The sequence below is a fragment of the Scylla paramamosain genome, chromosome 22 (genome assembly GCF_035594125.1).
Source record: "Scylla paramamosain isolate STU-SP2022 chromosome 22, ASM3559412v1, whole genome shotgun sequence".
Lineage (NCBI taxonomy): Eukaryota > Metazoa > Arthropoda > Malacostraca > Decapoda > Portunidae > Scylla > Scylla paramamosain.
This window is the reverse complement of record NC_087172.1, coordinates 2,832,732-2,845,985: the sequence shown is the minus strand read 5'-3', so window position 1 is coordinate 2,845,985 and position 13,254 is coordinate 2,832,732. Positions and strand designations below refer to the sequence as shown.

The 13,254-nt window shown below is 39.3% G+C and overlaps 1 protein-coding gene across 2 annotated transcripts; it reads right to left on the bottom strand.

Moving 5' to 3' along the window:
- Positions 1 to 1,226: 1,226 nt before the first annotated feature.
- LOC135111429 (transcription initiation factor IIB-like) lies at positions 1,227 to 11,187 on the bottom strand. 2 transcript variants are annotated; one of them, XM_064024706.1, is made up of 7 exons: positions 11,133 to 11,187; positions 8,504 to 8,614; positions 7,747 to 7,933; positions 6,988 to 7,101; positions 5,646 to 5,747; positions 4,811 to 5,065; positions 1,227 to 2,948 (listed from the first exon to the last, which is right to left on the bottom strand). In XM_064024706.1, the coding sequence occupies exons 1-7, from the start codon at positions 11,144 to 11,146 to the stop codon at positions 2,787 to 2,789; spliced, it is 945 nt and encodes a 314-aa protein (XP_063880776.1). In that variant the 5' UTR covers positions 11,147 to 11,187; the 3' UTR covers positions 1,227 to 2,786. The 2 variants fall into 2 exon arrangements, with proteins under 2 accessions (XP_063880776.1, XP_063880777.1); XM_064024707.1 differs by lacking the exon at positions 11,133 to 11,187 and adding an exon at positions 9,714 to 9,742.
- Positions 11,188 to 13,254: the final 2,067 nt, after the last annotated feature.

The window sequence follows — 13,254 nt, the reverse complement described above, 5'->3', positions numbered from 1 at the left end:
CCTCTGTTGTTTATTGCACTGCTTCTTGTGATGGCCACGTGGCAGAGGCAGGATCAGCTACCAGAATAGCTGTTTGGCGACCCACGCAGTGATGCCATTAGAGATATCAAAATTAGCTATTTGTCAAATCATAAGTAAAGGTCTAAATTTTTACCAGTGGATTGGACTTGAAAATCCGCTTGTTACAATTGTGAATTCCAGAATTTTCCCGCCAGACTGATATTAATATCCACGAGATCTGGCCTGTTAAATTGGCATCACTGGAGCTTCGCTGGTCCCACTTGCAAATCCTTACGCATACAAAACAACACAAAGACCACTCTGCCATGAACTACTACATGTTAATATATCAACACCACTTGGATGGCCCATTGTCTGCCTTTTCTAGTGGATTCCTATCCCATGGTTTACCAAATTCTCTTCCCCCATCCTCAACTCTTACAACTTTACTTGTAAACTTAAACTGCAGTGTAGGAGCATCATGTACTGAGAAATCTTGGTGCTATAACTTCCCTATGAAAGACACTCGTCCTTGTATAATCCTCTATGTCAAGACCATCACAGTAGCAGGTTTGTTTTTGACACACTACCAGCCAAGTCAAGAATTAATAGTGATTACCAAAGCCTGTATGATCTTTGGTCGGCCTTGACTGTCCAGGCACTACACACACTGACAGGGCTGACCACAAAGGTAGAGAAGGAAGTCTGTCATCATTTGCAGCTACTCATCGTACCTTCCCGTCACACAAAATCACCTGCGTGGCACGTGTCTGCTTTGTGGATCATAGAAATTAGCTGTTATGTGCATTCTAACACTACATTCTAGTCTCAAGTTGTCTTCAGTTTTTATTCTTTCCTTCTCTTTCTCTTCTTTTCTTAGTTGTCTATCACTGAAGTTTTAAAAACATCTTTAGATTCACTCGGGTTCATAGTACATCCTGCAGCCAACAACTGACTATGTAGCACCAAGACTGATATAGTCATGTTTAAGTTAGTAATCTGATAATTAAAGTAACATGACAAAATTGATATGGAGGTGTAACAAATTAATCACAAGGTAAGTCTAGGCATCAAATGGTTTACAGATTAACTGTTATCTATAAACCTGCTGTCTCACTTTTCAACTAATGTCTAACACTAATGTAAGACATCAATCCAATCAACACAACATCAAAGCCAGGAACAGCAAGCACAATAAACACAGCTTATGATTTTCAAAGACTGAATCCAGTTCACTGTTTACTGTTCATGAATACAGGTATACTTCCGTCAACAAGTTGGGAATACAAACAAGCATTATCTAAAAAAGGAGGTTGTTATCAATAATTGATCACCACATTGTAACCCCAGTAAGGTCACAAACACTCAAAGGTCAGTGAGTGTTACTGAGGCCACACCCAGGTACAAAGATACACTCACTTACTCATTCACAAACACAAACACACACACACACACACACACATACACACACGCAAACACTTGTTGACGTCCCAGGATTAATTGAAGCAAGTCTTGAATTGCTGGAGTAAACTGACTGTGCAAAAGACTACATTTCCTCTAATCCATTAAGTTTATTTTTGGGGAGTAATATAACTAACAAAAATAAGTCCATATAAACTAAGGATTAGGTAATACTACAGGATAAACCCATGGGCAGAATGTAGAAATGAGGTGGTGAAAGTCTGCAGCAATATATCAACTACAAAAGGATGCAACAATGATGACTCCAAATGGATTAGGGGCAAGATAACTGGCCAACTATAAGAGCATGGAAGTAATGAATAGGAAGACTTAATCAGATGCAAATAGTGTCTGGGAAGGAATATATGTAGGTTGTTATGGTCACTGCCTTGGAGGAAGCAGGCAGATGGAAGCAGGTATCAATGGCACACAGGATAAACACGTGATCATTCAATGAATTGGTTTCTGACGTAAATGGATGAAATCTGAACCTGAATCAAAGACTGCAGACCTTCTCTCCCTGCTAAATGAGGTGTTAAATAAATCTGATGTAACTACAAAGAAATGACTGAATGAAACTAATGTTGTACAATTCCATGACTCCTGCAATACAAATTACCATTCAGAATATCACCTTCTTGACTCTAAAATAAAACACCAGCAACACATACAAATATCTCGACCAGATAAATAAGACTCAAATCTTGGATAAAAGTGTTTTCCTATGCATAGCAAAGCAAAGCATCTATGACAATTCTATAAATTAATGTACATCCTCATGCGTGTGCTGAACCGTTTTTATAAATAGTTTACAAAATAATTCTAGTAGTAATAAATGTTATCTTACCTACGTTTCACATACAAACAACCATCACAAGTGGATGAAACAAATGAAATGGAGGAACATGAATTTAAACCTTAAACAGAGTATAAAAAAAATATAGATACTGCTGTCTCTAGTAACCTCTGAGCCACAAACATCAAAGCACTTGTGTGTCTGCTGCTGGATGCCTGCTGAGCAGCCCCAGGGAGGCAGCCTCTGGGCAGTGTCCAGCCCAAAAGATTTTTTGTGGTCAAGTTACCTTCTTTAAAAGAGTACCAAAGAAAAGTGTCACCAGCTCCGGTGAAAATACAAAAATCTAAACAAAAAACATCATTTAAAAACCAATAAAACTGCACACACACAATATTTCCATTTTAAAAATATTGGTCATATGAACATGAAAAAGCAAGGCTTCCTTAACAACTTCTAAGGTGCACTTCATTCCTCTACATAAGAGGTGTGGTCTATGGTGAGTCAGCAGCCTATAGCAGCCCAAGGACTCCTATAAGGGTGGCAGCAGCTCAATCGGGGTGGAGAACTTGAAGTCATCAGGGAAGAGCTCCTTGGCATGAGGGTACATAAGCTTGTAGGATTGCCTGATGGTGACATCTGCCACACCAGCAATGTCACCAATGTCCTTCTGGGTCCTCTTGTCATCAGATGCCTGAGAGGAACACAGACAGGAATCATATAACCAATCATAATCAGCCTTCAAGTCATAACCAACAGCATAAGTCATACAACAGGAGGAGGCAGTAGAAACCTGCCGAAACGATAACTACTCCCAGTGAGGTCTAAAGCACTGTTCAGGGGGTGCTGTGAACTTATCATTAAACCCAGCTGTGACCTCACTGAACATTTCCCTTTGTGTCTCACAACACAAGGGGGCAGTCACAGCCTGCCCTCTAAAGACAACTCTCTTCCTCCACACAAAACTACAAGCACCTAGTAACACACACACACCCTTCACTCAAAAATTTTAAAATCATGGCGACTCCTACACCAGCCTCGGAGTCCCCATCTGGGAAGGGGACCATAAATGTCCCCAGGTCGGACTGCCTTTCTGTCGACGACCCTAAGTGTCTTGACACCCCCCTCAACCTTTTCTTCATTAACTTCTGCAACATTCGCAGTCTAAGATCTAATTTTCAATCTGTAGAACACCACCTCTCCTCTTCTAAACCTCATCTTCTTTTCCTCATTGAAACTCAGGTGTCTGAGGCAACTGACAGTAGCCCCTTTTCTGTTCCCTCCTACTTTCTCTATCCTCATTTTCGATCCAAAGCTGGATGCTGCGTTTATGTGCGCAATGACTTAACCTGCTCCCATGCCCACGCTCTTGAATCTTCCGAGTTTTCCACCATCTGGCTACGACTACAGAGTCACTCTCATACTAAATTTATCTGTGCTGTATACCTCCCACCTAACTCCTCTGACTATAAGAAATTCTTTGACTATTTAACTTCCAAAGTGGAGCACATTCTGACCCTCTTCCCTTTTGCAGAGATCTTTTGCAGATATTCTCAATCATTCATCCCTTTCTCTGGTAAGCTCTGGAACTCCCTGCCTGCTTCTGTATTTCCATCTTCCTATGACTTGAATTCCTTCAAGAGGGAGGTTTCAAGACACTTATTCATCAATTTCTGACCACTGCTTTGACCCTTTTATGGGACTGGCATTTCAGTGGGCATATTTTTTTATTGGATTTTTGTTGCCCTTGGCCAGTGTCCTTCCTACATAAAAAAAACAACAATTCTACACATTTCCATTTCAAGGTAGGTCAAACAATAGGCATCAGTAAAACTTTATACCTATCTGTCTATATACCAAGCCAGGAATCACACATTCATACACACATCACTCACACTCTTAGCTCCATTACCTCATGGTTGAAAGGGATAGTCTTGTGGATCACCCTACTACACCTCAGGAGCTTAGGCATGGCATAGTTGGCCACACACTTCCATAGCAAGGCCCAATAACATAATGAGACTGTTTCTCACCCTACATCTACCTATCTATCTACATCCAAGGTTTGTAATCCCACACAGGATGGCACAGACAAGGTGCCACACATTCCCACACACATTATTCACTCTCAATCATAATGGCCCTCAGTGGAAAGGTAAAGTCTTGTGGCCCACCATACTAACAGACAAGGACAAGTACACCTACCTACCTACGGACACAAACTTCTTTCGCTCCTACATCTAAGAGAATGCAAAGCGCCAAACACCCACTGTAAAGGCACCCAACACCTAGCTACCAAAATACAGCTCCTCACAGACCTACACCTAATGTAAAGAAAGGAGATCCACCAGAAAGGCATCCCAACACCTAGCTACTTACTCCTCCTCACAGTCCTACATCTATTACAAAGCAAAGAACCAAACATGCACCTGAGGCCATATAGACAGCAACAGCAGCCCCTACATAATGAAACTGCTCCCCAGCCAACACCTACCAACCTAAAGACACATACACTCACTGTCCTACACCTAAAAGAAAGCAAAGCAACACACCCACCTGAGAGGCCATGTAGATAGCAGCAGCGGCCACAGAGATAGGTGACCTGCCCGGAACGATGTCCAGATCAACAGCCTTACGGGCAATGTGGGTAGCAGCCTTTTGAGCGAAGGTGGGCAGGCCGAGGTTGGAGCAGAATCGGGACATGAAGTCTCCAGTGGTGATGAGGTCCACCTGTGTCTCCAGCGCTTTCAGGATCAGCTTGAAGCAACGGCCAATCTCCTTCTTGCTGATCTTGCTCACAGCACAAATTTCCTGTGGTGTGTAAGAGGAAATGTCAAGGAAATGTGTTGAGGAGAGTGATACCAGGCACAGTGAGGGAATGGAGGAACACACTCCATGAGATTTTGATAGCTAATGGTGGAAAACTTCAGGATATTAGTGGAGCTCTGAAAGCTGATCTCCATCCACAAATTTCCTGGGGTGTTTAGGAGGAAATGTCAAGGAATCATGCAGAGGAGAATGATTCAAAACAAAATGAGAAAAGAAGGAACACACTGCATGAAATTATGAGACCTGACATCCATCTGGTGTTTGGGAGGAAATATACCAAAACAGTAGAGGAAGAATTATTGCAAAAACAGTGAAAGGATAGATTCTAATAACAGAAATCCATGTCTATGTCATTCAGAAAAAATGCTATTTAATCATTGAAAGTCTGTAAAGAGCTGATACAACAAAATGAAATAATCCTTTGAAGCTCATCTTGCAATTCATCCTTCATGTTACAAGCAGTGTTAGGAGCAAAGAGTAGAGCATGACATTTGCAGACTGGCACAGAAAGTCCAGCACCTTTATATATAAAAAATATCTGTTACCTGGCACTTTGTATTACCTTGAATGTCCTGGGAACACCCTCCTGTCGGCAGGCAATGTAGAGGGAAGCGGAAGCAATGGCGTCATTGCTGCGGCCCTTCAGGTTCTTGCCATCATGCACCTGTGGGAGAGTTACTAATTGAACATCTTGAGAAAACTGGTTGACTCTTCCTGACTGACTCTCTGCCTGACACCAGCAGTAGGGTTACAAAGTAGTCATGAGATGTAGAGGGGTCCTTAAAATTATCTTGGGACTTGAAACTTGAAGAAAAATTGGTTCTCTCTCTGCCTGACACCATCAGTAGAGGATGCAATGTAGTGGCCAAGTGTACAAAGGTTCCTACAATGATCCTGGGACCTGATAATCATTTGGTCTCAGTGTCATAAGGTGCTGTATTTTGTACTGTGTGTCAGGGGTTCAGTCCCTACCCAGGGTACCATTCACTGTGAAAAATTTATCCCATGTCCACATTAATTTCTGTTTCTATGCTGCTCCCCAAAAAGAAGCATAACAGGAAATTACTGCATCAAATAGCAACAAAATCTGATGGAAATTAAACATATTCTGTCCACCTCTCTAATGCAAGAGTTAACCAGTATTCTCAATCATTCATCCCTTTCTATGGTAAACTCTGGAACTCCCTGCCTGCTTCTGTATTTCCACCTTCCTATGACTTGAATTCCTTCAAGAGGGAGGTTTCAAGACACTTATTCATCAATTTTTGACCACTGCTTTGACCCTTTTATGGGACTGGCATTTCAGAGGGCATTTTTTTTATTAGATTTTTGTTGCCCTTGGTCAGTGTCCTTCCTACATAAAAAAAAAAAATAAATAAATAAAATAAAAAAATAAAAAAATAAAAAGGTAGAAATACAACTTGAAAAATAATACTGGTCATTCAATTTCATGAATGTGACTCATCAACAAAGACTTAGTAACTGTAGAATTCACTGCAGATTCTTCATATATTAGTTTACATTTAAATACATCAAGTATTCGGGAGCAAGTAACTGATGCCCTTAATATATGTGACAATAAATATACAAAATGAACAACTTTTTTTGACTCAGAGCGTCACTTTCATAATGCAGTGGATTGTGACTAATGAATAAATGTTAAATTTCATTACATACTTGCCTTATTCTGACTCCACTTTGATTTAACAAGAAGCATCCCAGAACAGGTAGAACTATTCTAAGAACCTTAATAGAAAACATTACTCTTAAAATGATACATCAATGCAATCATGAGGAAATATATAAATCTTTACACAATAGTACTAATACTAGCACACTACAACTGGCTGTCTCTTCCTGCAAGGTTCCTGTACACACCCCGGCTCCCCATCCTCTCCACTCACCTGCTTGAACAACAAGTTGGCTCGGTCCACAATGGTCTTGGGCAGGTTGATCTTGTCTGCCATGTTGCTAATCTCCCTGAAGGCATTGATGAGAGCACGGTCTGAGCTGCTCATCTGTATCAAAAAAGGTCAAAATGATTAATGATAAAATAAAGATGTCTGTTTATCTATATACTTAAAAAAAAGAGAGAACAAAAAGGTGAAAATAACTAACAATACCATAAAGATATACTTATATACTTTACAAGAAAAAAGTGAAAATAATTAATAATACTATAACATACAAACATCTGTCACTTAATAAGAAAGGCTTAGTAATGGTAACAGTAATAGAAAGCTGGTTAGTGAAAGCTGTTATTTGAAGCCTTTACCCTACAAAATCATAAACCCTTATACCAAAACTGGTTAATGAGAGACTGTATTTCACATTTTTATCCTACAACACCACCAAAGCAAGAACATCCCTGAAGGAGAGCTGGTTAAGGAGACACTAATATGATAAAAACAATAAAGAAACAATACAACAAAAATAAAACCTGTTACTTAATATATATATATATATATAACAACACATTAAATTAATAAATCAATAAAAAATAAATTAAATAATACATAAAAAACAGAAAGCAGGTTTACAAGACACTAACATGAGAAAAACCATAAAGAAACAATATAACAAGAATAAAAACCTGTTATTTCAAATCCTCATCCCAAAAAAATTTAAAAATAAAAAAACAATAAATAAATAAATAAACTCACAGATCTGCGGTTCTGGTATTTGGAGTTGCCGAAGCCATCGAAGGAGGCCCCGCCCGCCCCTGGCCCAATGATGGTGGAGAGGTCTGAGCCGTTGAGCAGCGGGTTCTCCGGCCCACCCACACGGGACGGGTCGTTGTTGGCCTTCTCATTGCTGAAGGTCCTCCACTCTGAGCCAACATCTATCACCCTGCAGGGAGTGAGGAAGTGTTTGTTACTGTGTTGGGGCTTGTGGGTAAATATTTGTTATTTTGTTGGAGGCTGTGGAAAAATATTGGTTATTTTGTTCGGGGGTTGTGGAAAATTGTTTGTTACTTTGTTAGGTGTTGTGGAAAAATGTTGGCTATTTTGTTGGGATTGTATATAAATGTTTGTTACTTTGTTGAGAGTTAGGGCATTAGGGAAAATACAGCAATCACCCTGCCAGGAATGAAAGGAGCTTCACTCTTCACCCTGCCAGGAATGAAAGGAGCTTCATTCTTCACTCTACCAGGAATGAAAGCAGCTTCACTCTTCACTGCACCACTTTAAAGCATCCTACTGAAGAAGCTTTACTAATAACAACACACAAAACAACCTTACTTGAAACATCAAATATGTACAGTGAAAACCCAAATAATTTAAAGAACAATAAGACTGACACGTTCAAGACACACTGAGAGGAGGCAGCCCATATGAGCACTGGCTTATGTCATCACAAAGCAATCAGGCCTGGGCAGGTGGCATAAGAGGAGGAGAGGGGGACAGGGTGATGTTTTACCTGTCGCCCACCACAAGGCCACACTCAGAGCAGATCTGGTCACCAGCGCGGTAGTCTTCGATGAGGTGAGCCTCGGGGTGCTGGGGACAACACACCTCCACAAAGCGGCTTCTGAAATGGCACACACAGGAGTTAGGGTCAAATGTGCTGTAGATTATTGGCTTCTGAAATGGCATATGCAGGAGTTAAGATTCTGTGTCAGGTGTGCTGTAGATTACTGCCTCCTGAAATGCCACACGCAGGAGCTAAGATTCTGTGTTTAGTGTGCCATACATTACACTGCAAGGTTATGATGAGGTCATTATATTTGATGTCAAAATTCCAGATGCTCTCAGTTTTTTTTCAGTCCTATGCCAATTGATCTCTCCTTACAAATAAGACAATACTCTCTCATACTTTTAAAAACAAGGCACCAAGCAACAAAGTGGAGTAAATTTTTTGATGCCAGAGACATCACTAAATGGAGCAGTCTTCAAAAGTGTTGTGACCAGTCTCTGTGTCAGTATGTTCAAAAAGAGGTACAAAAACTATGGGTTATGCTCAGAGAAGAGGCACTCTTATGAGCTATATCTTTATAAGTTATAGAGGCATTTTATTAGTTATAAAAGCATCCTTATCAATTATTGAGCTCCCTACCCTCTTCACCATCACTAAAACCTCCTCCCACAGGCAAAGTCTCTCCCAACACTCACCCCTGGTCATTATGGCACACTGAATTATATATGGAATAATGTACACTCAGCTTTCCATTCACTCCTACCATCTCTTTTACAGCACGACTTTGTTACGCTTTTTCACAGCATACTTATATTTGTGTCTAGGCACTTTTGTCAGACACACATACACACACCATATCAACTGTTCCAAGACTGGCACAACAAAGCAATGAATTCCAAATAACAGAACGATACAAACTGGGACTGTCGCCGATGAGGACTCTTGGACACATGAGAAATGAGAAATAAACAGCATTGGCAGATAGATATTATAATATTTGTATAAGTTTCTCTTTGTTATGGTGTAAAAGTTGAATATACAGGTTATGAAGCATGAAAAAATGCTGCTAGATATTAATTTGTAGGTACCAATTGAGGAAACCAAATGGTGCGGAATTACCTCATGAAAAGTTGCAGAATTAACCTGCCGTTCAATAATGGTTTGTACTTAGGAATGGTTAGAACCAGAAAGTTGTAATTACAGCACAATATACCTTAGGATATCCATGATTGTGAAGCCAAAATAGAATAACCTGACATAATTCATTGTAAGGAGGCTCATCCTTAGTGCTTCCAAATAGGCAGTTTCAAAATTTTCTTCAATATCCCATCCAAACTTTACAAGGCCCTGGTTTCAGTTTTATTCTTGAAATAGAATAACAGCACTTGTTAATGTTGAATCCAGGTCTCTGCTCCACATTTAAAGTATGAAACTGGGAAAATAATTCTCTTAACTATTTATGATGAAATTAATAAAAAAAAAGTTACATGGATATACAATTACCCCACATTACAGTAACTCTGTCCATTAACTAATACCGCCACCAACAGACTGATGTATCTGCAGACTTGAGATAACTGAGGACTTCACAGGCTGTTTCTTCTGCTTGCTGGGATAATATTGAAATAATATTAGCATTTTCATCTAGGGGCTAAGTTAGTTAGGCTTTGATTAATGCAGTTCCTTAATTTCACAGCTGATAACTTAAGTGTGTGGCTCACTACTTCAAAAAAGCATCACATCTAGCTGAGGAGTAAACCGTCTGTGTCTAGAAATTAGTAGGCAAAGATTAGTAATACACCCTATCTGCTTCTATCTGTTTGTTCTGCATAAGGTACATAACTCAGCCCTTAGTTCTGCCTAACTCTAACAATGCTTGCAACAGATGGGCATACTACCTGCACACTTGCACTCACTTCACAGACAACCCCCTCTACCTGCTTGACTGGGCAGAGTAACAAGGCAGCCAAGCAGGAAAATAAGGCATTAAGTGTTGAGTGTCCTTATGGGAAATGAGAGAAATAAGTCTAGAAATTAACAGGCTATGGTTATTTCCCTAATCCCTACTTGCTGGACTGGGCAGAGTAACGAGGCAGCCATGCAGGAAAGTGAGATGTCCTTGAGGAAAATCCGGTAATCCCCACTTCCTACTCCATCACAATCACCATATGGGAGCAGCCTCTGTGAGTCACTTCCTTCTATACGCGGCACGCTGGCCTTTACCAACATATTGCTCTAAATCCCACCAAATAACGAAACTAATGCACATACACTAACATAGTTGAGTTTCCTATTACCAGATCCTCTCTCGTGTGTATTTCTAATAACTGAATAACCACAGTAACTAAAAATTCACCATAAAAATTAAATAAACTCTAGAGCAAGAACAAAGGACGAAAAGTTGAGGATGTAGCGAACCGAAAATTTTACTGAGTGCAGCAAAATTCGGAGACACTAGACAACGGGAAAGAAACACGTTCATTATTAGAGAACAAGGACACCTGTGACCCTCAACTCATAGCCAGCCACACCCTTGCCTCTTTGGACGTCATGGCGGCACACTGGGGGTCAGGTCAGGCTCAGGGAAAGGCGGGAAATGGCTCAAATAAAGGACAAAGCTACACTCACTCACCTGCTGCTGGCCATGTTTACCTCGGCTGGGAGAGACAAGTTGCCATGTCGCGTATTATTCCTACTTTTATTATTACGTTTTTTTTTTCTCGTATTTCTGATTTTCTTACTAGTTCTAAATTTAATGACACAAGTTCTTATAATGAATTTTATCAACTTTTTATTGATTTTTTTTAAAGTCTGGAGGCCAGTTCCCATATCGTGTATTATTCCTACTTTTATATATATATATTTTTTTCTCGCATTTCTCATTTCCTAACTACTAATATCAATGTGATCAGTTATTTGCATTGGTATATATATATATATATATATATATATATATATATATATATATATATATATATATATATATATATATATATATGCCTTTTTTTTCTCTCTCTCCTTTCTTCCTTCATTTCTTCCATAATAAATCACATTAATGGCTTATCTTTTATTCAGTATATTTTGTCATATACCAACCTCTTTCCCTCAGATCCATACATGCTCAGATTTCTCTTCTTTCCGTCTTTCATACCTTTATAAATCACCTCCATGGTTTATCACTTAGTTTAAAGGCAAAATAAGGCAGGATGTGGCAAGATAAAAAGGTAACAATAGCTTCGTATATTATGTGATAGACCCTTCCCTCAGATCTTTGTAATACAGATTTCTCCTTTCCTCCTTCATACATCCATAAATCACATCCGCGGTCTATCATTTACTCATTTTAAAAGCAAAATGACAGAATGAGGCAAGGTAACCGTATTCTCGTATATTATATCAACTTCTAACCCAATCCTGAATAATACTGATTTTCTTTTTTTTTTTCCTCCCCCGTTCCTTCAAAAATCACATCTATGGCTTAACTTTTATTGTTTATAGGTGATGTGCAGGATGGTGCAATCGGAATCGGAGAGAAAAAGGGTGGGTGAAGTAGAGGAGAGGAGATAGAAAGAGGGAACGATGGGGTGAAAAGAATGAGGTGAAGGATAGTTAGAGAAAAAAAGAGTATGGGCTTTACCATACTGCTAATTTTTGTATTTAGTCTGCCGAGTCTGCCGTCTCGTCTAGTCTCAGTCTCGGATGGTGCAAGATAACATGGGTTTCGTATGTACAAGTGAAAAATTGAGGTATCTAGCAACTATTCAAGTCAAGTCCGTGCGCTTCCCGACCCTCACGATGTCGCAACACAAAAAGTCCTTTTATCTCCGTAACCTGAATTTGGTGGCTAAAAATGAAAGTATCAATAGGTAACGAGTAATTTTTCTTTATGATATTTTAAGTAGAAGACCTCCTCTACACACACACACACACACACACACACGTACCGCGGTATAGAGAAAACCAACGAATGTAACATTTTTCCATTCTCTCTTTAGGCTGCAAAAAGGACGAAAAAAGGGAGGAGGATAAAAATAATGCGCAAAAAATCTCTTGACAAAGAAGAGAAAGTAAATGTTCAAAAGGAAGCAAGAATTTTAGGTCTTAACCTGAAGTAATGGTGAATTCTCAGGAGGAAAATTAAATGAAAAATTAAAATAAATAAAAACTTGGGTACCCGCTGGCAGTCATCTATTCCGTATGAAGAGCCTATTGACAAGTGTAAATGCCCCGATATCAGCGCCCGTCACCTTATCTTTTCACCTCAACTTACTTCATTCTCTTGTACTTCTTATTTAACTTCTCCTGTCTATCCTTCCCTCTACTATCATTCAATCCATCATACCATCAAACCAACAAGGGCCTGCATTAGCGAAGTTCAGCCTACCCTACCCTACCACAGTAATCATTTGAAATATGTACCTATTCTTCTTGAAAACATCCCAATATTTCCTGCGTAAAGATGAACGTTGCCATGCCTAACGGTTCATTTTTTGCTAGTCAAGAAAAATAATAATAGTAGTAGTAATCAAATATAACTATTCATAATTTCTTTTGAGTCCCCCCTTATTCTGGTGTCAGTTCGCTGGAATTTCATAAAGGCCATTGTCACCGCGCTCCACTACAATATCACTACAAACTTAAGGCGTTATTCTCGTGTGATGTAATTTTTTTTTTTCCTATTCTATAATAATGATACAAAATACTGAAGTACGTTTTGCAATATATATATATATATATATATATATATATATATA

What these genes read in the sequence shown, in the direction of transcription:
- LOC135111429 (XM_064024706.1), bottom strand. An exon ending in AATACCAGAACCGCAGATCT is followed by an intron (nt 7,102 to 7,746) that starts GTGAGTTTATTT and finishes TTTTTGATACAG; the next exon opens with ATGAGCAGCTCAGACCGTGC. An exon ending in CTATCTACATGGCCTCTCAG is followed by an intron (nt 2,949 to 4,810) that starts GTGGGTGTGTTG and finishes TGTTCCTCTCAG; the next exon opens with GCATCTGATGACAAGAGGAC.